The sequence below is a fragment of the Grampus griseus genome (assembly GCF_964374135.1).
Source record: "Grampus griseus genome assembly, chromosome: 19".
NCBI classification, from domain to species: Eukaryota; Metazoa; Chordata; class Mammalia; order Artiodactyla; family Delphinidae; genus Grampus; species Grampus griseus.
Window position 1 is genome coordinate 29,854,814 of NC_139013.1, and position 27,161 is coordinate 29,881,974.

At 45.9% G+C, this 27,161-nt stretch overlaps 1 protein-coding gene across 2 annotated transcripts in view; it reads left to right on the forward strand.

Annotated features, from left to right (window-relative positions):
- The first annotated feature begins 395 nt into the window (after window positions 1-395).
- Window positions 396-27,161, forward strand: part of LOC309836415 (liver carboxylesterase-like) — a 35,194-nt gene continuing 8,428 nt past the window's right edge. Inside the window, exons 1-9 of one of the 2 annotated variants that reach the window (XM_082676420.1) lie at window positions 396-546; window positions 3,978-4,182; window positions 14,689-14,833; window positions 17,281-17,414; window positions 19,391-19,544; window positions 21,012-21,116; window positions 23,001-23,105; window positions 25,764-25,802; window positions 26,128-26,268. In XM_082676420.1, coding sequence (XP_082532546.1) covers window positions 495-546; window positions 3,978-4,182; window positions 14,689-14,833; window positions 17,281-17,414; window positions 19,391-19,544; window positions 21,012-21,116; window positions 23,001-23,105; window positions 25,764-25,802; window positions 26,128-26,268 — 1,080 coding nt within the window. In that variant the 5' untranslated portion in view covers window positions 396-494. Of the gene's footprint in view, window positions 547-3,974; window positions 4,183-14,688; window positions 14,834-17,280; window positions 17,415-19,390; window positions 19,545-21,011; window positions 21,117-23,000; window positions 23,106-25,763; window positions 25,803-26,127; window positions 26,269-27,161 lie in introns of both variants that reach the window. The other variant, XM_082676419.1, reaches the window with a different exon arrangement.

A 27,161-nucleotide genomic window follows, 5' to 3' on the forward strand; every position in this document is an offset into this window, starting at 1 on the left:
TGAAATAGAAGCCCAGGGAAATGAAAAGATTTGCCCTTAATTCCCCAGCTGGGCAGCTGTGGGTCTGGGAGTTGCTCTGAAAGTTTTCAAGTTGTTCTGAGGACCCCAGACCACAGCCTCCCCTTGTCCAAAGGCCTCTGTGTGCTTGTGTCTGCCTTGGTAGCCCACAGTACACTAAGGTTAGAGTCCAGGAAGGGAGAAACACTTATGAAACAAATCGTTGAACCGGTAGGTGGCTACCTGTAATTGGAGAGTAAAGTCCGGGCTCTTGATTTAAAAGAAGGTAAATTCTGGGTGGGCGTGGCTTACAGCCCTAAACAGCAGCCCACGGGGAAGGGTGGGAGAGCTTTTCTGTTATTTCCAGATTAGGCTACTGAGCAACTGGGGCGGGAGCCTGTGCAGAGAGCTGGGGGCGGGGACTGGGGGCGGGGACTGGAACAGCCCCTCTGAGCAGGGCCGAGACCTGCGGGCACAGGAGCTGCTGTCCTTCCACGATGTGGCTCTTCGCTCTGGTCTTGTCCTCCCTCACCATTTTCACGGCTTGGGGTGAGTCCTCCTAAATTCAAATAGCGGGGGACCTTTGGAAATCCTTGTGTGGGACAAGGGGAAGGAGTGACAGGGGCGGTTCTGCAGCAGCGCACGCTCTGTGGACTTGGACCGTCTAGCCCAGCTGGTCCCCCGCAGCAGGAGACACAGTGGACGATAAACACCCTAGACTCGGCTGCACGCCGCCACACCGGAGGAGGACAACCAGCTAACCTCCCGGTTGGACAACCAGCTAACCTCAACCTCCAGTTGAGGACTTGGGAGAGTTCCATAGCTTTTCCCCTTGATTACTAATACGGACGTGGCCAAATCCTGGAGCTTAGCTTACCAGAATATTAATACCGCCTCTGGAGGCAGAGTGTGTGGGTTTGCATCCCAGCTCAGCACTTACTAGCACTGTGAGCTTAGGCAAAGGACTTCCTTTTTCTGTGCCTCAGTTTCCCCCTCTATAAAATGGGGGTGAAAGCTGTATCCACATCATTAGGCTCTTGTGAGGTTGAAATGGGCTGTTGTTTCTGAGAGAGTGCCTGGAATGGAGAGAGTGCAAAAAAGGGATAAAGAAGTTGTTTTAAAAGACAGTGTATTGAAAAAAAAAAAAAGTGTATTGGAACTTCCTTGGCGGTCCAGTGGTTAAAGACTCTGCACTTCTACTGCAGGGGGCGCAGGTTTGATCCCTGGCCGGGGAACTAAGATCCCGCATGCCTCTCAGGGCAGCCAGAAAAAAAGAGACAGTGTATTAATAGACAATTTGGGGTATTCTAAGGCCCACAGATCAGGAACCAGCTGTCATTGAAAAGATGGTTTATGACTCAATTTCCCCAGAGGAAGGAGTACGGAACTACCATGGGGGGCCTGGAGGTGAAGCCCTGGGTGGGTCATGAGACACAGGGAAGAAGGAGGAACTGGGGTTGAGGGGCTTTATCTTGGTTGCTGGGGGGAAGGAAGAGGTGAGGCAGGATAAGCAGGTTTGGGATTGGCAAAGTAGCCAATTTCAACAGGTTCTGGGGCTTAGGGACTGCACAGTTGTCAGGTACTTGGCCTGGAGTGATTAGGGCAGGATGATAGTGGCCAGATGTGGAGGGCCTGGTAAAGAAGGTAGTTGGGGTACAGGCTCTGGCACGCTTGAAGGGGAAGTTCATTCCTATCATTAGGGATTGGCGAACTCTGGGAGGGGCAGTCCCTCCAGAATCAGCAAGGCCCCAGATGTCAAGGCATCAGAATACAGAACATAAAAGACCTGGTTAATACAAGGGTGCGGCAAGGGACCTCAGAATGCATCTGTGCCATTTTATAGATGGCGAAACTGAGACTCAGAGAGGGAAATGTACATGCCCAAGGTCAACCGGAAAATCATGCTCTGAATTCTATCTCTAACTCCTGAGTCCAGAGCCAGTGCTCTGGCTGTCAGTGCACTGACAGCCCAGGCTCCACTGGGTTTTCTCTTCTTCCTGGGCCTATGACACTGTGAGAGGCCTGGAACTGAGGGTAAGAGCAGAGTAAGAACCAAATTATGGGTAAACTGCTGTTTACCCCCTGGCAGGGCCATGCCACTTCCATCTTTAGAAAGTCCATACTGGGAACTTCCCTGGTGGCACAGTGGTTAAGAATACGCCTGCCAATGCAGGGGACACGGGTTTGAGCCCTGGTCTGGGAAGATCCCACATGCTGTGGAAATAAGCGCGTGCGCCCCAACTGCTGAGCCTGCACTCTAGAGCCCGCATGCCACAACTACTGAGCCCATACGCTGCAACTACTGAAGCCACGTGCCTTGAGCCCATGCTCTGCAACAAGAGAAGTCACCCAATGAGAAGCCCATGCACTGCAATGAAGAGTAGCCCCCGCTCACCACAACTAGAGAAAGCCCACACACAGAAACCAAGACCCAACACAGCCAAAAATAAATAAAATTTTTTAAAAAAGAAAGTCCATACTGGCTGCCTCCATTTCCTCAGTTACTTCATCTGAAAAATGGGCATGTTGATGTCTACCTAGCAAGGCTTTTGTGAAGATTAGTTTAAAGGAACTGGAATGCCCATGTAGCACATAGTAAGTGCTCAATATACAAACATTACGTATAACACAAGTAACTGCTGCTGTTACCAGTATTGCCTATACCTCTCAGCCAATCGCCCACTTTTTCACCCTTGCCATTTGGACATCTGTCCACTTCATCTCTCTTGAAGGTTATCATCGGATTTGTCCGTAAGACCAAATCTAGGTTATTCTTTTCTATTCTGGCCACATACTTTGAGAGAGAGGTTGACCTTGTGTCTATGTATAAAGGGGAACAATTGGGAGGATGAGAGGCTGGAAATCGTTTCCTGTTAGGATGCTTAAACAAACTGAAGCTGTTGAGGACGGACAAGAGAAGACTTGAGGGATGGGTATGAACATGGGTCACTAAGGCTGCCTGTCACATGAAGGTGCAGGATGTCCCAGAGCAGGTAGGACCAGGACTGATGTGGCAGCTTCAGGGAGACGCATTTCAGCTCAGTGAGAAAGAACTGTCTGCTCCACGAGAAGGGGACAGATGGACTCTGGGCCCATCTCGCTCCCTCTGGATGACCGTGCTCAGAGCCAGCAGAAGGGGCCTCTTCAAGCTGATTGTGTCACTCTCTTTTACTCCAGGACGGTTCACTGCTGCTCATTTACCCACTAAACAAAGCCCGAATCACTGGCCTGGCGTTTGAGACCCTTCCAGACATGAATCTGTCTCATCCAGGATTATGTTCCTCCCCCATTACTCTTCCTGACCCAAATGGGCCAATCGCTCTTCCTCAAGCAGGTCTTGCACTTTGCTGTCACAGAGCCTCACCTCTGCACAATCTCATCTCTGTTTATACCTTTAAGCACCCTCTTCCACCTCCCCTTGTCACTCCTTCCACTACTGCAAGTCCCAGCTCCAAGGTCACTGCCTCCATGAAGCCACCAGTCAGAAGGCCTCGCTCCCTCTTCTGTCTCCTATGGCACCTTACTTGGTACGTCTCTCAGGACACGGACCACTTTCTTCCCAGCAGTAGGGTCAGGTATGTATGTGGCTCATCCTCCACATAAGGCCAGATTTCTGAGAAGAGCAACCTGCTCTTGTTCATCCTCTCATCCAGCGTGCAGCTCGGCACCAGCATCCAGTGATTGTTTCTAGATGCTCCTAAGTGTGGAAACTGAATGCCCTCTTCATTCCCAGTGGCTCTTCTTTTTGCATTTATGTCTTATTTGATGCTGTTATACCTCCAATTCCAATTCGCTCCTTCAGATAGCGCTGTGAGTTAGGAAGGACAGTTAGCTTCACTCTCTCTTACATAAGAAGAAACTGAGGCTTAGAGAGTTGAGGGGACATTCAAGATCACGTGGCAAAAGTAACAAAATTCACCCAGAATCCAGTTCACACCTTCACCACTGACATGTTCTCATTTCCTCTCAATGTCCAGCAGGGCAACCACCCTCACCGCCTGTTGTGGACACCGCGCAGGGCAGAGTCCTGGGGAAATACGTCAGCTTAGAAGGTTTTGCACAGCCTGTGGCTGTTTTCCTGGGAGTCCCTTTTGCCAGGCCCCCTCTTGGATCCTTGAGGTTTGCTCCACCGCAGCCTGCAGAACCATGGATCTTCGTGAAGAATACCACCTCTTACCCTCCCATGTAAGTCAAGGTGTGACTTTGGCATCTTCCAGTGGGGATGTTAGCCTCAAAGGGACACAGGAAGGAGCCAAGGCAATCCTCTGAGTGGCTCATACTTTGTTCTGGAATCCTAAGATATTGTAGATCCTTACAAACATTTCAGAACCCTCACAGCATTCTAGAGCCCTTTATTCAACTAATATTTATTGAGCAACTTTGCCAAGCATTTTCTAGTTTCCTGGGATCCATTAGTGAACAGAACAAAGATCCCACCCTCATGGAGCTTGCATTCTAGCAGGGGCAGATAGATAGTAAACAATATGCAAATTAGTAAATAGACTATACAGTATGTTAGAATATGATAAGTGCTGTGGAAAAAAATAGAAAGTTGAGCAGGTGAGGGGTTTCAAAAGTAATGATTCTGTTAACCTAAAACAATAAAACAACCAGATATTTTACCAGCAAAACCAGAGATTTATTTGGGAGCAGCAAAGAATCACAATTGGGGACATGCAACTATGGCAAACCACATGCAAGTCTGGTAAAAGGAAAGGAAACTCTTTTATAGAGGCAAAGGGGAAGTTAGAAGGCACTGTTATAAACAAAAGTCCATTGGAGGAAACTGGGAGTTTGTTATGTAGTGGCTTTTAATTGGCTGAGTAATGATAGTCTCTGATTGGCTGAGCTGTTGCCAGGCAAGGAGGAAATCTTTCTTGTGGTAAAGTCGTGTCATTTCTGGTCAGAGGTGCACAGTATGTCTCTTCCTAGGGGGATCTGTATTGAGGTGGAGTGATATCTTCCTGAGATCTCCCCCTCCTCACCTCCAGATTCCATTTTAGTGTGGGTTCTCTTTATTAATTTTCACAGTTCTATTCATTTTCCTTCTTGAACTTTACCATAGTGGGAAGTGAGGTGGGCCAGGAGATGTGTGGATGGGTAGTGCTTTGGGGTGTTGACTGGGCAAGTTCTCAACTCCCAAATGTGTCTGGCTACCTAGTCACAAGCAGAACGATGGTTGATGTGTTCTAGTTAGCTGGTCAAGTTGGGCAAGAAGACTCACAACTGTCCCCCAAGGCACCTTAGATGTCTACAAGCACTGATTCAGACCATATTTATCTCAGCAAGAGATTTCTAATAATTTCCAGGGTCCTGCCTCTTGCTGAATTTTCTTTTCTTCTCTTCTCTCCTTACTCCCTTCCTTCCTTACTTCTTCCATTCTTTTAAAATAATATTCATTCTTTTTATTTCCTGATTGCAATTAATATGTTTTATTTATTTTTATTGCAAGTATACATTTAATTTCCTGATTGCAAGTAATAAGTAATACATACTTATTACATAAAAGTGAGAAAATATAGGTAAGTAAAGGTAAGAAAATGAAAAGCATACACCACAGAGCAAGAACTGTTGTTCATATTTTAGATTCTATTTTTCCAGTCTTTTATCTGTTGCATAATTTCTCCCTTAAAATGTAATCACATAATTTTCTGTACCCAATTCTAATGTGTGTGTTTTTTTTTCCCCCGCACCAAAAAGCAATTCTCACACACCATATGTGTGTCCAACAATTTAGCTAATTCTAACACTCTCTTCCTAGAGATAGCATCAGATTCCACAGATTAAGGGCTCAGCTCCACAATAACTCCCTCTGCTTCGATGCCAGTTCCAAGTCCAAGTCGTCACCTATGCTTCTGACCAACTGGCTATAAATTAGAGGTTCCTGTGACCCCATCCTTAAGTTCTATTAATTTGCCGTAGCAGCTCACAGAACTCAGGAAATTAGTTTTCTCACTAGATTACCAGTTTATTATGAAGGATATTAAAGGATACAAGCCACTAGCCAGATGAAGATATCCATAAGGTGAGGTCCCTAACAAAGGAGCATCCATCCATCCTTCTGGAGTTTGGGACCCAGCACGGTGGCACTTAGAAGAGTTCTGGTTCACCAACCAGGACGCCCTCTGAACCCTGTCCTTTTGGGTTTTATGGAGCCCTCATTACATGGGCAGGATGATTGAAAGCATTGGTCACTGGTGATTGATTCCTCTCCAGCCCATCTCCCCTTTCCAGAGGTCAGGGGGCTGTGGCGCAGAGTTCCAACCCTCTAATCACATGATTGTTCCTCTGGCAACCAGTTCCTGCTCTTAGATGAGGTCCAAAAGTGACCTCATTAACCCAACAGTATACACCACTCAGGAGATTTCAAGGGTTTTAAGAGCTCTTCAGGGCTTCCCTGGTGGCGCAGTGGTTGCGAGTCCGCCTGCCGATGCAGGGGACGTGGGTTCGTGCCCCGGTCCGGGAAGATCCCACATGCCACAGAGCGGCTGGGCCTGTGAGCCATGGCCGCTGAGCCTGCGCGTCCGGAGCCTGTGCTCTGCAACGGGAGAGGCCACAACAGTGAGAAGCCTGCCTATGGCAATAAAAAAAAAAAAAAAAGCTCTTCAGCAGAAACTGGACAAAGATCAAATACATATTTCTTCTTATATCACAATATCATATTACACGATACAGATACTTTATTTTACTTTATTTATTTATTTTAATTTATTTATTTTTGGCTGCGCTGGGTCTTCATTGCTGCATGCGTGCTTTCTGTAGTTGCGGCCAGCGGGGGCTACTCTTCGTTGTGGTGCGCGGGCTTCTCATTGCGGTGGCTTCTCCTGTTATGGAGCACAGGCTCTAGGCACGCGGGCTTCAGTAGTTGTGGCGCATGGGCTCAGTAGTTGTGGCTCACAGGCTTAGGTGCTCCACGACATGTGGGATCTTCCCGGACCAGGACTGGAACCCATGTCCCCTGCACTGGCAGGTGGATTCTTCACCACTGCGCCACCAGGGAAACCCCCAGACAGATACTTTAGATGCCTGTTTTGCTCATGAACGTATATCATGAACATCATTCTATGTCATTAAATATCACACCCCGACATATAATAGCTGCATTACGTTGCATATTGAATCATAATTTATTTACTGCACCTTTTATTTGGGATTATTAATTGTTCTTGATGATTTTGATAATATAAGTAGCACTATGATGAATATCCTGTAGCTAAATCTTCATGCATGTTCATAAATATTTTTGGATAAGTTCTAAGAAATAACATTTCCGAGTAAGAGTATTTTTAAAATTTCCCTTCAGAAATACTCCAACTGCACCCCTTTATTTAATATATGAAAACCTCCATTAACTGAATTTTAAACAATGTTTTGGGTTATCAAAAATGATTTGGGGCTATTGAATAGGCAAAATAACGATAATTTTTATTATCTTCGTCATTATATGTATGATTATTCTCTTTATTCTACATTTATCTGAATACTAGTGACATTGACTTATTTTTCTCTTTTTAAACTTTTGATTGTCTTCTTTTATGAATATTACGCCCCTTGCTTTGGTGATCTGGTGAAAGTTCCCCCGGGATGGAAATCAAGAGTTTATCTTTGGAGCTCTGACTCTGCCAATTGACAGCTGTGTCATCCAAGCACCTCAGTGCTTCAGTTACCTCGTCGAAATACTGGAGGCAGTCATGCTGTTTTGTGGGGACACTGAGATCTGGAAATGTGGCTTATAAGGTCCTTGGAAACATAAGCACTACATAGTATGGTTCTTTCTGGCTGTGTGACCTTGGGCAAATTCTCTAACATCTCTCAGTTTCTCAACTGTAAAATGTGGATAATAATAGAACCTAAATCATGGGGCTGATGTGAAGATTAAATGAGTTAATACATAAGGAGTATTTAAAACAACAGTTGGTGAGAGAGCACTGGAATCACAACTAACTGCTGAACAATCATTGACAGGAAGACACTGGAACTCACCAAAAAGATACCCCACATCCAAAGACAAAGGAGAAGCCACAATGAGACTGTAGGAGGGGTACAATCACAATAAAATCAAATCCCATAACAGTTGGGTGGGTGACTCACAAACTGGAGAACACTTATACCACAGAAGTCCACTCACTGGAGGGAAGGTTCTGAGCCCACGTCAGGCTTCCCAACCTGGGAGCCTGGCAATAGGAGGAGGAATTCCCAGAGAATTAGACTTTGAAGGCTAGCGGGATTTGATTTCAGGACTTTGACAGGACTGGGGGAAACAGAGACTCCACTCTTGGAGGGCACACACAAAGTAGTGTGCGTATGAGAACCCAGGGGGAAGGAACAGTGACCCCATAGGAAACTGAACCAGACCTACCTGCTAGTGTTGGAGGGTCTCCTGCAGAGGTGGGGGGTGGCTGTGGCTCACTGCAGGGACAAGGACACTGGCAGCAGAAGTTCTGGGAAGGACTCTTTGGTGTGAGCCCTCCCAGAGTCCACCATTAGCCTCACCAAATAGCCTGCAGGGTCCAGTGCTGGGTTGCCTCAGGCCAAACAACCAACAGGGAGGGAACTCAACCCCACCCATCAGCAGACAAGCAGATTAAAGTTTTACTGAGGTCTGTCCACCAGAGCAACACCCAGCTCTACCACCACCAGTCCCTCCCATCAGGAAGCTTGTACAAGACTCTCAGATAGCCTCATCCAACAGAGGGCAGACAGCAGAAACAAAAAGAACGACAGTCCTGCAGCCTATGGATCGAAAACCACATTCACAGAAAGAGAGACAAAATGAAAAGGCAGGGGAATATGTTCCAGATGAAGGAACAAGATAAAACACCAGAAAAACAACTAAATGAAGTGCAGATAGGCAATCTTCCAGAAAAAGAATTCAGAATAATGATAGTGAAGATGATCCAGGACCTAAGAAAAAGAATGGAGGCAAAGATGGAGAAGATGCAAGAAATGTTTAACAAAGACCTAGAAGAATTAAAGAAAAAAACAGAGATGAACAATACAATGACTGAAATGAAAAATACACTGGAAGGAATCAATAGCAGAATAACTGAGGCAGAAGAACAGATAAGTGACCTGGAAGACAGAATGGTGGAATTCACTGCCACGGAACAGAATAAAGAAAATAGAATGAAAAGAAATGAAGACCGCCTAAGAGATCTCTGGGACAACATTAAATGCACCAACATTCGCATTATAGGAGTCCCAGAAGGAGAAGAGAGAGAAAAAGGACGCCAGAAAATATTTGAAGAGATTATAGTTGAAAACTTCTCTAACATGGGAGAGGAAATAGCCACCCAAGTCCAGGAAACGCAGAGAGTCCCAGACAGGATAAACCCAAGGAGAAACACGCTGAGACACATAGTAATCAAATGGACAAATATTAAAGACAAAGAAAAACTATTAAAAGCAACAAGGGAAAAATGACAAATAACATACAATGGAACTCCCATAAGGTTAAGAGCTGATTTCTCAGCAGAAACTCTACAAGCCAGAAGGGAGTGACACAATATTTTTAAAGTGATGAAAGGGAAGAACCTCCAACCAAGGTTACTCTACCCGGCAAGGATCTCATTCAGATTCGATGGAGAAATCAAAAGCTTTACAGACAAGCAAAAGCTAAGAGAATTCAGCACCACCAAACCAGCTCTGCAACAAGTGCTAAAGGAACTTCTCTAAGTGGGAAACACAAGAGAAGAAAAGGACCTACAAAAAGAAACCCATAACAATTAAGAAAATGGTAATAGGAACATACATATTGATAATTACCTTAAATGTGAATGGATTAAATGCTCCAGCCAAAAGACACAGGCTCACTGAATGGATACAAAAACAAGACCTGTATATATTGCTGTCTACAGGAGACCCACTTCAGACCTACGGACACATACAGACTGAAAGTGAAGGGATGGAAAAAGATATTCCATGCAAATGGAAAGCAAAAGAAAGCTGGAGTAGCAATACTCATATCAGATAAAATAGACTTTAAAATAAAGAATGTTACAAGAGAGAAGGAAGGACACTACATAATGATCAAGGGATGAATCTAAGAAGAAGATATAACAATTATAAATATATATGCACCCAACATAGGAGGACCTCAATACGTAAGGCAAATGCTAACAGCTATAAAAGAGGAAATCGACAGTAACACAATAATAGTGGGGGACTTTAACACCTCACTTACACCAATGGACAGATCATCCAAACAGAAAATTAATAAGGAAACAGAAGCTTTAAATGACACAATAGACCAGATAGATTTAATTGATATTTATAGGATATTCCATCCAAAAATGGCAGACTTACACTTTCTTCTCAAGTGCACATGGAACATTCTCCAGGATAGATCACATCTTGTGTCACAAATCAAGCCTCAGTAAATTTAAGAAAATTGAAATCATATCAAGCATCTTTTCTGACCACAACACTATGAGATTAGAAATCAATTACAGGGAAAAAAACGTAAAAAACACAAACACTTGGAGGATAAACAATACATTACTAAATAACCAAGAGATCACTGAAGAAATCAAAGAGGAAATCAAAAAATACCTAGACACAAATGACAATGAAAACATGACGATCCAAAACACATGGGATGCTACAAAAGGAGTTCTAAGAGGGAGGCTTGTAGCAATACAATGCTACCTCAAGAAACAAGAAAAATCTCAAACAATCTAAACTTTCACCTAAAGGAACTAGAGAAAGAAGAACAAACAAAACCCAGAGTTAATAGAAGTAAAGAATTCATAAAGACCAGAGCAGAAGTAAATGAAATAGAAACAAAACAGTAGCAAAGATCAATAAAACTAAAAGATGCTTCTTTGAGAAGATAAACAAAATTGATAAACCTTTAGCCAGACTCACCAAGAAAAAGAGGGAAAGGACTCAAATCAATAAAATTAGATTAAAAAGGAGAAGTTACAACAGAAACCGCAGAAATGCAAACCATCATAAGAGACTACTACAAGCAACTCTATGCCAATAAAATGGACAACCTGGAAGAAAGGGACAAATTCTTAGAAAGGTATAACGTTCCAAGACTGAACCAGGAAGAAACAGAAAATATGAATAGACCAATCACAAGTAATGAAATTGAAACTGTAATTAAAAATCTTCCAACAAACAAAAGCCCAGGACCAGATGGCTTCACAGGTGAATCCTATGAAACATTTACAGAATAGCTAACACCCATCCTTCTCAAACTCTTCCAAAAAATTGCAAAGGAAGAAACACTCCCAAACTCATTCTACGAGGCCACCATCACCCTGATACCAAAACCAAATAAAGATACTACAAAAAAAGAAAATTACAGACCAATATCACTGATGAATATAACCGCAAAAATCCTCAACAAAATACTAGCAATCAGAATCCAACAACACATTAAAAGGGTCATACAGCATGACCAACTGGGATGTATCCCAGGGACACAAGGATTCTTCAGTATATGCAAATCAATCAATGTGATACACCATATTAACAAACTGAAGGATAAAAACCATATGATCATCTCAATAGATGTAGAAAAAGCTTTTGGCAAAATTCAACACTGATTTATGATAAAAACTCTCCAGAAAGTGGGCATAGAGGGAACCTACCTCAACATAATAAAGGCCATATACGACAAACCCACAGCAAACATCATTCTCAATGGTGAAAAACTGAAAGGATTTCCTCTAAGAACAGGAACAAGACAAGGATGTCCACTCTCACCACTATTATTCCACAAAGTTTTGGAAGTCCTAGCCACAGAAATCAGAGAAGAAAAAGAAATGAAAGGAATACAAATTGGAAAAGAAGAAGTAAAACTGTCACTGTTTGCAGATGACGTGATACTATACAGAGATAATCCTAAAGATGCCACCAGAAAACTACTGGAGCTAATCAATGATTTTGGTAAAGTTGCAGGATCCAAAATTAATGCACAGAAATCTCTTGCATTCCTATACACTAACAGTGAAAGATCAGAAAGAGAAATTAAGGAAACAATCCCATTCACCATTGCAACAAAAAGAATAAAATACCTAGAAATAAACCACGTAAGGAGGTAAAAGCCCTGTACTCAGAAAACTATAAGACACTGATGAAAGAACTCAAAGATGACACAATCAGATGGAGAGATATACCATGTTTTTGGATTGGAAGAATCGATATTGTGAAAATGACTCTACTACCCAAAGCAACCTACAGATTCAACGCAATCCCTATCAAATTACCAATGGCATTTTTTATAGAACTAGAACAAAAAAATCTTAAAATGTGTATGGAGGCACAAAAGACCCCGAATAGCCAAAGCAATCTTGAGGGGTAAAAAACGGAACTGGAGGAATCAGACTCCCTGACTTCAGACTATACTACAAAGCTACAGTAATCAAGACAATATGGTACTGGCACAAAAACAGAAATATAGATCAATGGAACAGGATAGAAAGCCCAGAGATAAACCCACGCAGTTATGGTCAACTAATCTCTGACAAAGGAGGCAAGGATATACAATGGAGAAAAGACAATCTCTTCAATAAGTGGTGCTGGGAAAACTGGGCAGCTACATGTAAAAGAATGAAATTAGAACACTCCCTAACACCATACACAAAAATAAACTCAAAATGGATTAAAGACCTAAATGTAAGAGCGGACACTATAAAATTCTTAGAGGAAAACATAGGAAGAACAGTCTTTGACAAAAATCACAGCAAGATCTTTTTTGACCCACCTCCTAGAGTAATGGAAATAAAAACAAAAATAAACAAATGGGACCTAATTAAACTTAAAAGCTTTTGCACAGCAAAGGAAGCCATAAGCAAGACGAAAAGACAAACCTCATAATGGGAGAAAATATTTGCAAATGAAGCAACTGACAAAGGATTAATCTCCAAAATTTACAAGCAGCTCATGCAGCTCAATATCAAAAAACAAACAACCCAATCCAAAAATGGGCAGAAGACCTAAATAGACATTTCTCCAAAGAAGGTATACAGATTGCCAACGAACACATGAAAGGATGCTCAACGTCACTAATCATTAGAGAAATGCAAATCAAAACTACAGTGAGATATCATCTCACACCAGCCAGAATGGCCATCATCAAAAAATCTACAAACAATAAATGCTGGAGAGGGTGTGGAGAAAAGGGAACCCTCTTACACTGTTGGTGGGAAAGTAAATTGATACAGCCACTATGGAGAACAGCATGGAGGTTCCTTATAAAACTAAGAATAGAATTACTATATGACCCAGCAATCCCACTACTGGGCATATACCTTGAGAAAACCATAAGTCAATAAGACATATGCACCCCAATGTTCATTGCAGCACTATTTACAATAGCCAGCTCATGGAAGCAACCTAAATGCCCATCAACAGACAAATGGATAAAGAAGATGTGGTACATGTATACAATGGAATATTACTCAGCCATAAAAAGGAATGAAATTGGGTCATTTGTAGAGACGTGGATGAATCTAGAGACTGTCATACAGAGTGAAGTAAGTCAGAAAGAGAAAAACAAATATCGTATATTAACACATATATGTGGAATCTAGAAAAATGGTACAGATGAACCGGTTTGCAGGGCAGAAATAGAGACAAAGATATGGAGAACAAACGTATGGACACCAAGTGGGGAGTGGTGGTGGTGGTGTGATGAATTGGGAGATTGGGATTGACATATATACACTAATATGTATAAAATAGATAACTAATTAGAACCTGCTCTATAAAAATATAAATAAAATAAAATTTAAATGATAAAAAAAAAATCTCCTATTAGGGCAACCAATAGTTCTTGCCTGTGATGGGTTGATGATAGAATTTTAGTATGTCAGTGCTGCAGGACCCTTATGGAAATCACTCCCCTCATTTACATAGAGGAGCAGACTAGGGCCCAGAGCAGGCAAAGAATTCACCTAAGGAAACCCAGCAAATTAGGCTGAGTCATGGGCTTCCCTGGTGGCACAGTGTTTGAGAGTCCGCCTGTCGACGCAGGGGACACGGGTTCGTGCCCTGGTCCGGGAAGATCCCACATGCCGCGGAGTGGCTGGGCCCGTGAGCCATGGCCGCTGAGCCTGCGCATCCGGAGCCTGTGCTCCGCAACGGGAGAGGCCACAACAGTGAGAGGCCTGCGTACTGCAAAAAAAAAAAAAAAAAAAAAAAAAAAATTTAGGCTGAGGCAGGATTAGAGCGTAGTTCCCCTAAAGCTGCCCCACAAATATTTGACCTCTGACCTGTTGTAGGCCGTAAATAACTGCCGTTTGGGTGATTTCTCCTGGTTTATGGAAGTCTCCCGTGGACTAGAACATGTTTCCCTGTTGGCAGAATATGGTCACCCTATAGCGGGCATCATACAGCGCCCAGCGGAGAGCTGGTCTGGACCCAGGGCAAGCAGGAAATGGTCCTTTCCCAGGCCCAGCAGCGTATAGGCAGCCTCCTTCCTTGACTCAGGGCATCCCAAAGGCCCCAGGAAGGGAAGAGGGTCAGGCCTTACCATACCTGGTCCTAGGAGACCTTGGTGAGCCTGAGAAGCCCCCATCAGATGCCTCCTACCTAACCCAGTGTCTTGAGTCTGGTGAGAACAACTCTATTTACTGCCCTAAACCTGCCAGTCCAAGACCTGGCCTGACCGCAGGAGACATCTCCTTGGTCAGCTCTGATTGAACTTCAAGAATTCATTTCTCTCCTTGCCTCTCCCAGGTGCTCCCAAGACCAAGTGGCGGGGCAAGCGGTCTCAGAGCTCTTTACCAACAGAAAGGAGAACATTAATCTCAGGTTTTCCGAAGACTGTCTTTACCTAAATATTTACACTCCTGCTGACTTGAGGAAGAGAAGCAGGCTGCCGGTAAGCAGTGGGAACAAATGGTCAAGGCTGGTGTAGACTGGAGGGGATGAAGGCAGTGTTGGGTTGGGGCGTCTTGGACCAAGGCTGTTCCAGGGGCCCCAGGCTGTTCCCCAGGGGCCCCAGGGCTTTCTTTACCACCACAGCCAAACCTGACATCGAGGAACACAGGTTTTCCACACCTCAGTTTCCCTTAGTGACAGACATAGGGCCTCTGGGGGAGTTTGCTGTACATCTGTAATGAACATTTTAATTTTTCTAAGGTCTCTCATGCTAATAGATGGACAAGAAGGATTACTCTTAATTGTTAGATTAGGAATCTGATACCCAGGGTGGCTAAGACATAATTTCCAATAAAGTCAGAGCTGGAAGGAATCTTGGAGATAAGCCAACAACCCAACCGTTCTGTTACAGATAGAGAAACTGAAGCCCAGTGAGGGGAAGGCGAGGTCGCAGAGTAGGGTTGCAGGACTAGAGCACAGGTCTCCTGATCTCGAGTCACGCTCTTTGACACACACACACACACACACACACACACACACACACACTAGCAAGTGGAGCCTGTGGGTGGCCTTTCCTCAGCACACAGAGACCTTCTCTGACAAACTCTCAGTGTCTCAGTGTCACAGGTGGAGGGTGCAGAGCCTGGAGCAACAGAGAAGCACTTTCCTTTGCCTTTGCCAACTATCAAGATTTTATTGTAGATAATTTTACTTCCTAATTTACTTTGACACAAGCTGATGACCCAGTGAGTCAGCATTTGCAGAATAAATGGAAGCCCAGAGATGGGGCAGCTTTCCAGACTCAGGCTGGAGGGTGGGGCTGGTCTGCTGGGAAAGGAGGGGTCAGTGGGGTAGAGACAGGCGGGGTGTGAGCACCCAGCCATCTCCCAGGAACACCCCTGGCATGGTGCCCAGATGTGGAGGAGGGCATCTGTGAACTTGTGACTAGAAGGTGGCCCTGCATATGCTGGGCTCAAAGAGGTGGGGACAATTGTTCATTCATTCATGCATTCATTCATTCCCCTAGTACATACTCAGCGCCCCCATATGCATAGCTAGAATTGGGGGTTAAGAGAAAGGAGGAACATAAAACCATGACCACACAGCCCCTGCCTTCGAGGATCTTAGCATCTGGGTTGCGCAGAGCTGGACTAGCTTCTTCAGCAAATCACTGCTGGCCAGCCCTTGGCTCAGCCTGGACTCAGAGGTGACTGCACACTCAGTCCCTCTGCCCGGAGGTAGGCAGGGATCAGAGATGTAGGAGGAACAGGGGCTCCAGGAACCTGAAGCTGGAGAACCTCTACTATGGACACAGGCTCTGGAACTGCAGGGTCTGGGTGTAAATCCTGGTTCTGCCTTTTACTAGCTGAGAGACCTGGCTCTGTTTCCTCAAATCAGGGATAATCACACACAAGTGTTCAATGATGAATATCAAGATTTATGTCAGTGTCTGACACAGCATACGAGGCAAGTCTTGTTGATGCATTAGTTAGAGTTGAAGGGAAGAAATTCCTCCTGCCCCAACAGCCAGCCTACTGCACCATGGCCATTGGCTGCCGTGTGCTGGGCAGCTCGACGTGTGGACTCTGGAGCCAGACTGCCTGGGTTCAAGTGCTGCCTCCACCACCTATGAGCTGCGTGACCTCAGGGTGGTTAAGTGCCTCAGTTTTCCTGTCTGTGAAATGGGACGATAGTAGTCCCTATCTTGTGGATGGTTTATTTTTAAATGCTTAGAGCAGTACTTGACACATAGTTCATGTATGAGTTCTTTGATTTTTTTTATTAACAAAATCATTATACTATTATTTTAGCCATTCTCACTTTCTTGCTATGTGAACATTTTAAATTCAGGGCCATGAATTATGAATTGTCATGTCCACTCTCATCCTTAATTCTTACCACAGTCCCTGGCACCTAGTAGGTTTTCAAATCATATTCATCAGATGATTGAAGACTTCTTAGAGGAGGTGGCTTTTAGGCTGGGCTTTGGAGGATGGGTGAGATTTGGGGAGCAGAGGAGGCAGTGGAAAGGCCTATTAAGAAGAGGTACCACCCAGGGCGTGTGCTTCTTGACATGGTCATCATTCACGTGAGAAGTTTATTTCACCACACAAAAGGTAACTAAGGTGAAGCTGAAATAAGCTGCTAACCAAGGGCTGTTGCATGTGGAGTGTGCTGAGCTGCGTGAGGGGTCCGGGAGTGAGGACTGTGGGAGTGTTGGGGAGAAGATGGCGCTCTTAGCCTTGGCTCTTCCCATGATGATGTTCTCAGCATGAAGAGCACTGGCAGGAGGTGGCACTGAGGCAGGGGAGACAGGCAGGGGCAGCCAGGGTGCACTGAGTTGGGCCACAGCTGGGAGAACGGATAGATGACCAAACCAGACAGCCTCTTGAGGTCTTTCCCAGCTCTGCTTCCTATGCCCTGTATGGTTGCTTCCTCCCCATCCAGGTGATGGTGTGGATCCACGGAGGAGGTCTGATGTTGGGCGGGGCATCAACCTATGATGGGCTGGCCCTCTCTGCCCATGAAAACGTGGTGGTGGTGGCCGTTCAGTACCGCCTGGGCATCTGGGGATTCTTCAGGTAAGACACTGGACTCTCCTCACGGCACATTGACCCTCAGTGTGGGAGTGCTAGGACCCCACTCTGGTCATGCAAGCCCTCAAAGGGATCTTTGCTAGTTTCCCTACTAAGACATGCAAGTCCCCTCATAATTGGGCTCTACCTACCTTCTCCTTCCCCAGCCACCCTGGTCCACTTACTTGCATGTAAAATGCCTAATCTGCCTGACAAACTCCTATCATTCCTACAAAACCCAACCCAAATGTTACCTCGTCTGAAATGCTCATCTCTTTTTCACCTGTGCTGCCCAGCATGTTGCATACCTGTAAGGTGACAGTTAACATGCAGCGCAGCAGTTAGAGGCTTATACATCTTACCTCATGGGGAAGGAAAGAAGGAGCAGACTCACGTGGGAGCTCCGTAAAGTCTTGTAGGTGGAGGAACGGGTGGCTGGAACTTGGAGGCTGTAACGAGCACCTGACTCCAGTGGACACGTCTACTGAGAGGAGTGTAGGGCCCACTCACCCCATTTCCTTCATGGAGTTTGGCACATGCGTGAGCGAAGGCTCGAGTCTCCTCCATGGAGTGTCCGTGGGGACAGGAACCAGACTTCCTGCAGGCACAGTTACTGAGCCTTTTCTGAATGCACCAGCCCCAGGACCTCTTACCCTCAGATGGCTGGTGGGTGGGCTGGACGAGGGGTGATCATCTCACTGGAAAGACCTATGGGCTGGAGGAGGGCTGTCCCAGGCGAGTCGCGTCCCGGGATGTGTCACCTTCACTGAGACTCCTCATGTCCTTCCCCCGCAGCCCACGGCTGCTCCCAGTTACAGTATAACTGCGTACACTCCCCCCTCCCTCTCCCCCAGGCTCTCCTCTACCACGTCAGTCAGGGTTTCACCCCGACCAGACACCACACTGCTCTGGTCCAGGTCACCAGCGGCCCAGCCTTGGCAGCAACCGCACGTCACCCCTCAAACCTTTTTGAAAAATTTCCTGCTCTTGGCTCCTGGCCACCTCCTCCCTCATGGCAGCTCCTTCTCGGCCCCTCCCGGACCCTCCCCTCCCCATCTCAGCCTCTGTGTGCATCTTCTTCTCTGTCCCACTGGTTCCCTGAGTGACCTCAGGGGGCACTTCCAGGCTCCCTATTTTTAGCCCATTTCTCCTTTGAAACCCACAGGTACATCATTAACTACCTCCTGCCATCCCCACGGGACACCTGAGGGCACCTCTCCCTTCCTCGAACAAACTTAACCCTTGACTCCCGATGCCCCTGCCCCAAACCCTCCTCCTTTCTCCACAGGGCCTCCTGCTCAGCTGCAGGCAGCTCCACCCTTCCAGTTACTCAGGATAAAAGCCTGGGGGCACTTGGATTCTTTTCTTTTTCTCACACCCCACATCCAGTCACCAGCAAATCCTCTTGGCTCCACTTTTACAATATGTTCAGAATCCAGCCACTTCTCACCTCCTCCCTTGTAGTCACCCTGTTCAAAGCACTCTGTGTCTCTCCCCTGGATTGTTGTAATAACACCTACTTTTATAACCCTGCTATTTTACACCGTGTCTGATCCACACAGTAGCCAAAGTGATCATTTAAGACATAAATGGAATCATGTCATCCCTGCAATGGCTTCCTAACTTACTCAAGATGACATTGACATCCTTACCGAGGCCCTCAGGGCCCTCTGTAGCTGTAGGTCCTAGATTCACACTTTCGTTCACTGGATGCCGGGGCCTTTGCATGTGCTGTTTCTTCTGCCTGGAATTCCCTTTGGAATTGTAGAATAGTAGATGCTCAATAAATAGATGTGGGATGGATGTATAGAGCGCTACAGCGGAACAATGCTGCAGGATGGGAGGCAGGTGAAGACCCCAGTGTCAGGGCTCTGGAAGCCCAGTCTCTTGCAGAAGGCTTACCCAGACCCCCAGCCCCATCTGTGGTCCTGAGAGCCCTGCTGTGATATGTCTGCTCTCAACCCCACCCTGTTCTCTTACAGCACAGGGGATGAACACAGCCGGGGGAACTGGGGTCACTTGGACCAGTTGGCCGCACTGCACTGGGTCCAGGAGAACATTGCCAACTTCGGAGGGGATCCAGGCTCTGTGACCATCTTTGGAGAGTCAGCAGGAGGGGAAAGTGTCTCTATTCTTGTAAGTGTTCCTGGCCCTGATGTGGCTACTGATGGGACCCCTTGCAGACCAGCCAGTCTAGTCATGGGACCTGGTTCAAGGCTGACCCTACTCTGTGCAGCATCAGATGGTGGAAAGTTACGGCCAAACTCTCCTTGGACCACAGGAAGCTCAGAGCTCAGCTTAGCATCCTGGGGCCATATCTCCAGCCACGGCTGCAACGGAGACATTCCTCCTGTCCTGTGTTGGTTGAGCTCTTACTCTCCTTCCTAATCATTTTACTATTAGTACTCACCTCACTCCTCTTGGGAAGTAGGGGTGGGTGTAAATTCTGGATAAGAAGAGGCAACCATGAAGTTAGGTGCAATGTCATTATTTGGCTTGAAGGCAGATCTACAATTCAAGGGGACACGAACACTAAGAACAGGTCAGAGGCCTCCTCTGGGGAGGTCTGATGGCTTGTTCATCTCACGAAGGAGGGCAGCAGCCTCTGGGGCTGAGGATGGAGCTGGGCTGGGGGAGGAGAGGTAGAGAGAGGAAGGAGGATGCAAGGGGGGATGGGACCCGGGAAATGGAACACAGACACGACCTGGGAGCCTGATGTGGGAATGGCAGTTGGGAGACACCGAGGGAAGCAAAGGTGGAAAACCAGATTAGAAGGCGCTGGGAGCTGTTAGAAACCCTCCAGCTGCCTCACAGTTGAGCAGAAGGTTAACACTATTACTGTATTTTTAAAACATATGTTGGATTCATAGTTGAATCTTCAGAGGAAAATGTTTTTATTTTATAAAATGGAGAAAAAAGAAAAGCATAGATAACTCTCCCAAAATAAAAATTCATCCACAGTCCCATTAGCCAGGGATTGTCACCATGGACAGTTTTATTTTTCTAGTCTTTTTTCCATGAATCTATCTATCTATCTATCTATCATCTATCATTTATCTACCTATCTATCTGTCTCTGAATTTTTAAACAAAAAAACTTCCTTAATATTATAACTCAAATATTTCCCTCACCATTAGTTATTCTTTCATATTTTTTGTGTGTATAGTCGAGTATAGTATTTCATTGTAAGAATGAAAAATACCTTATTTACCCAATGTCATATATTAGAACCTTGTGTTATTTCCAATTTTTACTGTTATAAATAACATGAACATTTTAGAGATTTTTGTGTGCCTCCATGATCATTTTCCTTAAAATAAATCCTAAGTAATGCAAATGGGGAATCAGAACTGTGCTTTAAAGTGCTGCTAGGAATTGCTGAGCTGCCTTTCAGATACTTTGATTGTTATAATCAGTGTGTGCCACACACTTCCTGTTTTGTCTTTCACTCTGCTCCTGGCTCCTTCCAGCTGAGGTTTTCTTGCAGAAGCCAGGCCCCATGGTCTCCAGGGGAACAGCCCAGGACAGGGCTGTGGATGGGGGTAGCTGTTGAAGACCCCTCCCCGTGAGCATAAACTCCCTTTCTCGCCACCCTCCTCCCAGGTGTTATCTCCCCTGGCCAAGAATCTCTTCCACCGGGCCATCTCTGAGAGTGGTGTGGCCCTCACTTCTGTCCTGGTCAAGAAGGACATGAAGGCTGCAGCTAAGGTAGGTCTCACACTGGACTGTCCCCACACCCTTTGCTCTGCTCTCCTGGAGTTGTCAGGGGTCTTTCTTGCTGTGGGAGCCAGTTGACATCCTCAGAGAATCACAGAAGTGAGGGTGGCTGATCAGGGAGGGCAAGGACACACCTCATCCCACCTCCACCTTCTACTGCTGAGCAAACTGGGGCAGAGAGCAGAAGCACTTGCCAGGGTCAGCAAGTGATCAGAGCAGAGCCGGACTCAGACTCATGACTCTGGACTGCCAGCCCCATGCATTTTCCACTGAACACGCTTCCCAAAGTGTTCCAGGTGGGGTGCTGGCCTGGACAGTGGTCAGTGAACTGTCATCCTATCTTGCCTCGCTCAGGGTCTGAAATCTGATGAACTCATTGGCACCATGTGCGCCTGGAGTGGATTCTCCTTGGGGGCTTGTGACTGGGGTGGGTTCCTGAAGAATTCATTCATTGATTCATTCATTCACTCAACAAATAGTTTTGATATAATCTGACATATCGCAACCTCATGAAGCTTCTGTTACAATTGAGGAGACAGATTAATAATTATATAATTGCACAACTTACAAAATGTCAACTGTGACTAGAGCAATAGAGGAGAGATACCTGATGTCATAACAGAATCCAAAAGGAGCGCTTAGTCCAGTGGATAGGGGGAGGTTATCAGGAAAGGCTTCATGAAAAAAAGTGATCAACGAGTTGAGATGAGAAGGATGAGCAGTAAATTACTTGGTAAGAAAAGAATATCCAGGAAGAGGGAACAGCCTGTGCAAATGTCCTGTGGCAGGAGCAGGTATCTCAACTGAGAGAGAGCGAGAAAGGCTGCTGTGGCCAGAGCAGAAAGAGCAGACGGAACCTGGAGTGAAGTGAGGATGGAGCCATCGGCAGGGCCATGCTGCAGAGGACCTGGTGAGGACTTTGTCTTTATTTGGAGAGTGTCAGGAAGCCAAGGAAGGGTGAGCAACAGGGAGGCTCTGCTGAGGAGTGTGCGCTGGAGTCACTGATGTGGAGCGATTTCGTCGGGCTGTGAGAGCTGGTGGACGGGTGGGGGCAGCAGCCAGACTTAAAGGGACTGACTGGTAAGCAGGAGGGGAGGAGATAAGACACCAAGAACTTAAAAAATTGTTGAGACTGTTTTTCAGAATTCTTTGCCTATTAACAGCAGAAGCCCATTGGTCAGGCTTAAGTCAAGAAGGGGGAGTTTATTTAAAGGAAACAAAGGTGGCAGAAATGGTGCTGGATTTTGCTGTCACACAGGACCAGAAATTGGCAGAATGAAGAATCCAAGACTCATATTCTTGTGCGCTCTCTCTCTCTCTCTCTCTCTCTCTCTCTCTCTCTCTCTCTCTCTCTCTCTCTCTCTCTCCCCGCTCTACTTCTTCATGTGCCTTTTTATTTAATTTTTCACCAAATACATACTGAGCATTGATTGTATGTCAGACACCGGACCAGGCTCTGGGCAGCCCATGTACACTCTTCATGGTCCCGCCATCATGGAGCCTGATTTCTCTCCTTCTGCATCTTCCCCTCTGGCTGCACTTTGCAAGTGTCTAGCCTGAGGCCAAAAGGCTATTAATTGGGTGAGCCGAGATTTGAAATTAGTGGGATTCTGTATTCCATGCTCTCAAGCCCCACTCCATGCTGCCTCTCTTTAGATGTTCAGCTTTGAGATCATTATGTCCACTTGAACAGAGATAAGGCAGCAGAGGCTGAGGAGTATAATTGGCTCGTCTGGGATCCAGGACATACTGGTCTAGAGTATCTTCGCTACCATGTGTTGACTTTAGAAATTGAGGTTGGAACAGAACACCTCTTTATTGATGGAGGGAAGAGACAGGGCTCTTGAATTCTGCTGTCACCTGTGATCTCTGCAGAAAATTGCTGTCTTTGCTGGGTGCAAAAGCACCACCTCAGCTGTCCTTGTTCACTGCCTGCGCCAGAAGACAGAGGACGAGCTCTTGGAGATAACGCTGAAGATGGTGAGTACATCCTGTCTCATAGCCACACAAGCTCCCCGTCCTATAAACATGGCCCCAGGCTTCATCATTTCAGCTGTCCCCTTGCCCTGGAAAAACTACCTGGGACAGTTTCTCACCTCTCAAGAGCAGTGTCAGACTGGATCTGAATGGGGAATTTCCTTCTTTCTTTTTTATTATGGAATAACTCAGATGTTAGCAAAGACAAAAAATAACATAATGAACAACTGTGTAATAACTCCTCATATCTATCAAAACTTACTTTTTCCAATCTTGTTTTTCTGATAGATTTTTTTATATGTGACTATTTTCTTTATTGTAAATATATATATGTCACATACAATTTACCATTTTAATCATTTTAAGTGTACAATTCAATGGCATTAATTACACTCATAGTATTGTGCAACCATCACCGCTATTTCCAAAACTTTTCATCATCCCAAACAAAAAATCCCTACCTCTTTAAACAGTTACTCTGCCTTCTCCCCTTCCCCCCAGTCTCTGGAAACCTCTAATCTACTTTCTGTCTATGAATTTGCCCATCCTAGATTCAGTCATGTAAGTGGAATCTGATAGATTTTTAAGAAATTAAACATTACACATTCTCAGAGGTGATTACCATCCTGAATTTTGGGAATGGGGTTATTCAGAACAAAGCTCTTCAGAAAGGTTGTCACAATTGTCTTGGTTAATTTAGAAACCACCTCAATTATCATCCAGTGGTGGCCCAATTTTCTAGATTTTCTGCACGTCTGCCTCAGTAGTGATTCTCACATAATCGTATATCTCCCCATTCATCCATCCAACCATCCATCCACCTATTCATCCATCCATTCATTCATCATCTTATTATACATCTGTCCATCCACCAGTGAATCCAATTCATCAGTATCTTTTCATCAATCTAATATCAACTCATCTATAACATTCATTCATCTGTTATCAATCATTCATATATCTGTATTTCATCATCCATCTCTCTAAAATCAGTGATCCATCCATCACCTAATCTGCTAGCTATCATCCATCTATCCACTTATCCCCCCAATTCAATACTCCAAGTATTGACTAATTCCATCCACCCATCCATCTGTCTTTGCTAAGTGTATGGGGGGAGGTAACAGCGTGGGTGATGCAGACGTAACTGGATATAGTCCCTGCTCATAAGGAACTATTCAAGGAGAAACACGCCCATATACTTAGTGGATTAAGTGTGGTGGGAATACAGAGAGGGGATGCATTCATTATAGTAAGCAGGGATGCTTCACAGAGAAGGTGACATTTCAGGATTGGTGGATGGCTATGGTAGTGGGTCATCACAGGAAGCTACAGCACAACAGATACCCAGAGATCACCACTTATAAGATCCGCTTGTAAGGGGAGAGTCTGGACCCTGGACCCCTGAGGATGCTCCTGGACCCCCAGCGGCCAGCCTCCAGCACTGGACTCTGCTCTGTTTCCATGGGTTAAGTCCAATGTAGCCTTGGATCCTGGTTTCTCAGGCTCAAATAAGGTGACCAATGTGCTCAAAGATAAAAACACAACTGTTTTCTGATGCCTGGAAAGAGGTAAATTTATTTCAGCAATTCTCCGTGTGGCACAAGAGATCCGCTTATAAGGGGAGAGTCGGTGACTTTGGGAGAATCCAGAGAACCTAAGAGCCCATGTTATCCTTCTGAGATCTTCTGAGATCATGTGGAAGTGTTTCCATGATTATCCTCTCTCCCCAATAACACACGTGGGTGTGCACGTGCGCACACACACACCTGGATTGCGGGGCTACAACCCGTAACGGAGGGACCCTTACTGGGACTTCCTGCATACTGGTCAGGCCTGTTAGCTGCAGTGTCACAATAAAATCAGCACAATCCTGGTGAACTCACAACAAAGAGAAGCGTGGAGTGGGGTGAATTTCGGTGAGCTTGTATGAGTCAGGATTTTCTAATGCAGGAGGAGAAAACTCATCTCGAAGTGACTTGAGAAGAGAAAGGGATATGTTGTAACAGAATCTTCAGGTAACTAACTGAAAAGTCCAGGAGTTGATGGCTTCAGGCATGTCCGGATCCAGATGCACATATGATATCATCAAGACTCTGTCTCTATCCCTCAGCTTTTTACCTCTCTGCGTTGGCTTCACTCTCAGGCGGATTTGTCCCCTGGGGAGGTTAGACAACAGCAGTATCCTAGACTTACATCCTATCTGCTTAGAAACCCTCTTTCCCAATAATTCCAGCAACAGTTTTGGGTAAACTCTATTGAACTGACATGGGCACATGTCCATCCCTGAAGTAATCCCTGTCTTCAGGGAGATGGTGCACCTCAGTTCACATATAGATGCCTGGAATCGTGGAGTGAGACTGGGGAAGAGGGAGTCCCCCAAAGGAAAATTGGGGTGTTTTCGCCTAGAAGAACAAGAAGAGGAAATGGGTGCAGGGCAGGGCAGGCACAAGCAGCAGTCCTCTCCAGAGCTCCCCTCCCCCGTCCCATACCTGCACCCTGTGCTCATGCCCAGGGGAGCTGGTGCCCTGCCCACTTCCTTTCAGCCCAGCCAGGGTGGCACCAGGAGGGAGGACTTGATACCTTTGACGCACAGCTCACAGGATCAGCTTTGCTCTCAGGAAGCCTTCTCACCCACAGCCTCTGCCTTTGTCTTCACAGAAATTTTTCGCTCTTGATTTACACGGAGACCCCAGAGAGGTAAGATGCGTACAAGAACTGACTATAGATGGAGAGATGCATATAGATACACACACCCTTCAAATTAAATACACATTACGTTATATAGTTTATACCAACTTGAGTGAAGATCTGCCCGCATCACCTAACCACTGCTGGCCCTGGTCAGAGTTCTGCCCCCTGGGGTCCACAGACTTAGCCCCCTTTGTTAGGACCCTGAGTGTGTGGCCACCGCCCATGGGCACGCAGGTCTGCGATGCCGGCTGTGAGCTCAGGCAGGTGGAGAGGGGGACGCGGGTGTGACCTCGAAGGGGAAGCACAGACGTGACGCTGCCCTCTTCCCCAGAGCTTTCCTTTCCTGCCCACCGTGCTTGACGGAGTGCTGCTGCCAAAGATGCCCGAAGAGATTCTGGCTGAAAAGAACTTCCACCCCGTTCCCTACGTCGTGGGAATCAACAAGCAGGAGTGTGGCTGGATTCTGCCGACGGTGAGAAAGTGCAGGCCTCTTAGACTCGCCTCTCCTGCCCGTCGCATCACCCCTCCCATCTCTGGTCACAGGATCCCTCCTTCTACGCACGCACCTCTGGGACCTTCATACACCTTGATGTTTCCGTGGAAACCTTCTCCACGATGGCCCAGCTGTCACCTGGGTGGTGCGGCCCTGGGGACCCACATCCCCACACACTCTCTGCTTGTCCTCCCATCCAAGAATCCTGAAATGTCAGTGCCAGGAGGGCTGGGAGAGATAATCATTGGGCAGATGAGAAACCCAAGGCCTGGAAAGGGGAAGGAGTTTGGGAGTTAAGGAGAGTGAGGCCTGGGACCTGCAGCCTCTCCCCTGGGCTTGGTGCTTTCATAGTTTCCCCATAAATTCCACCCACCCACACCTCACACTCTCATTCATCTAACTGGAAACATTCAAAGGAGCCTGCTTCCGCCTGAGTTAAAATTGACTTCTAAAAGTTAGGAAGTACTTTCCCTTCTGCCAAAGATAAACAAAGCCGGACACCAGTTGAAGTGGTAACAGATTTGACTCAGATACACCCTTGCTGTAGGAAAACGATCAATTGTGAACTGAACCCAAGGCCGGGGGCTCGGGGAGGATTATCCGTGTAACTGGGCCACCTAGATTTGTTGGCTGGCATTTATCTGGAGAAGAAACAAACTTCTCTCTTTATGACAGGAGGCCGTGGTGTAAGTAGAAGCAAGGCTCCTGCTGAAATTAGGCCTTTATCTTTCCACAGGGACTGGAAGAGAGAGCAAGAATTACCCCCTGAATGTTTGCTTTTCATAGAGATGGCTCTCAGGTCCTGAGGAAACAGTTTTGTGTGGTAGATTTACATCTCAAAGGGCAGAGAAAGGATTTATAATAACAAGGTT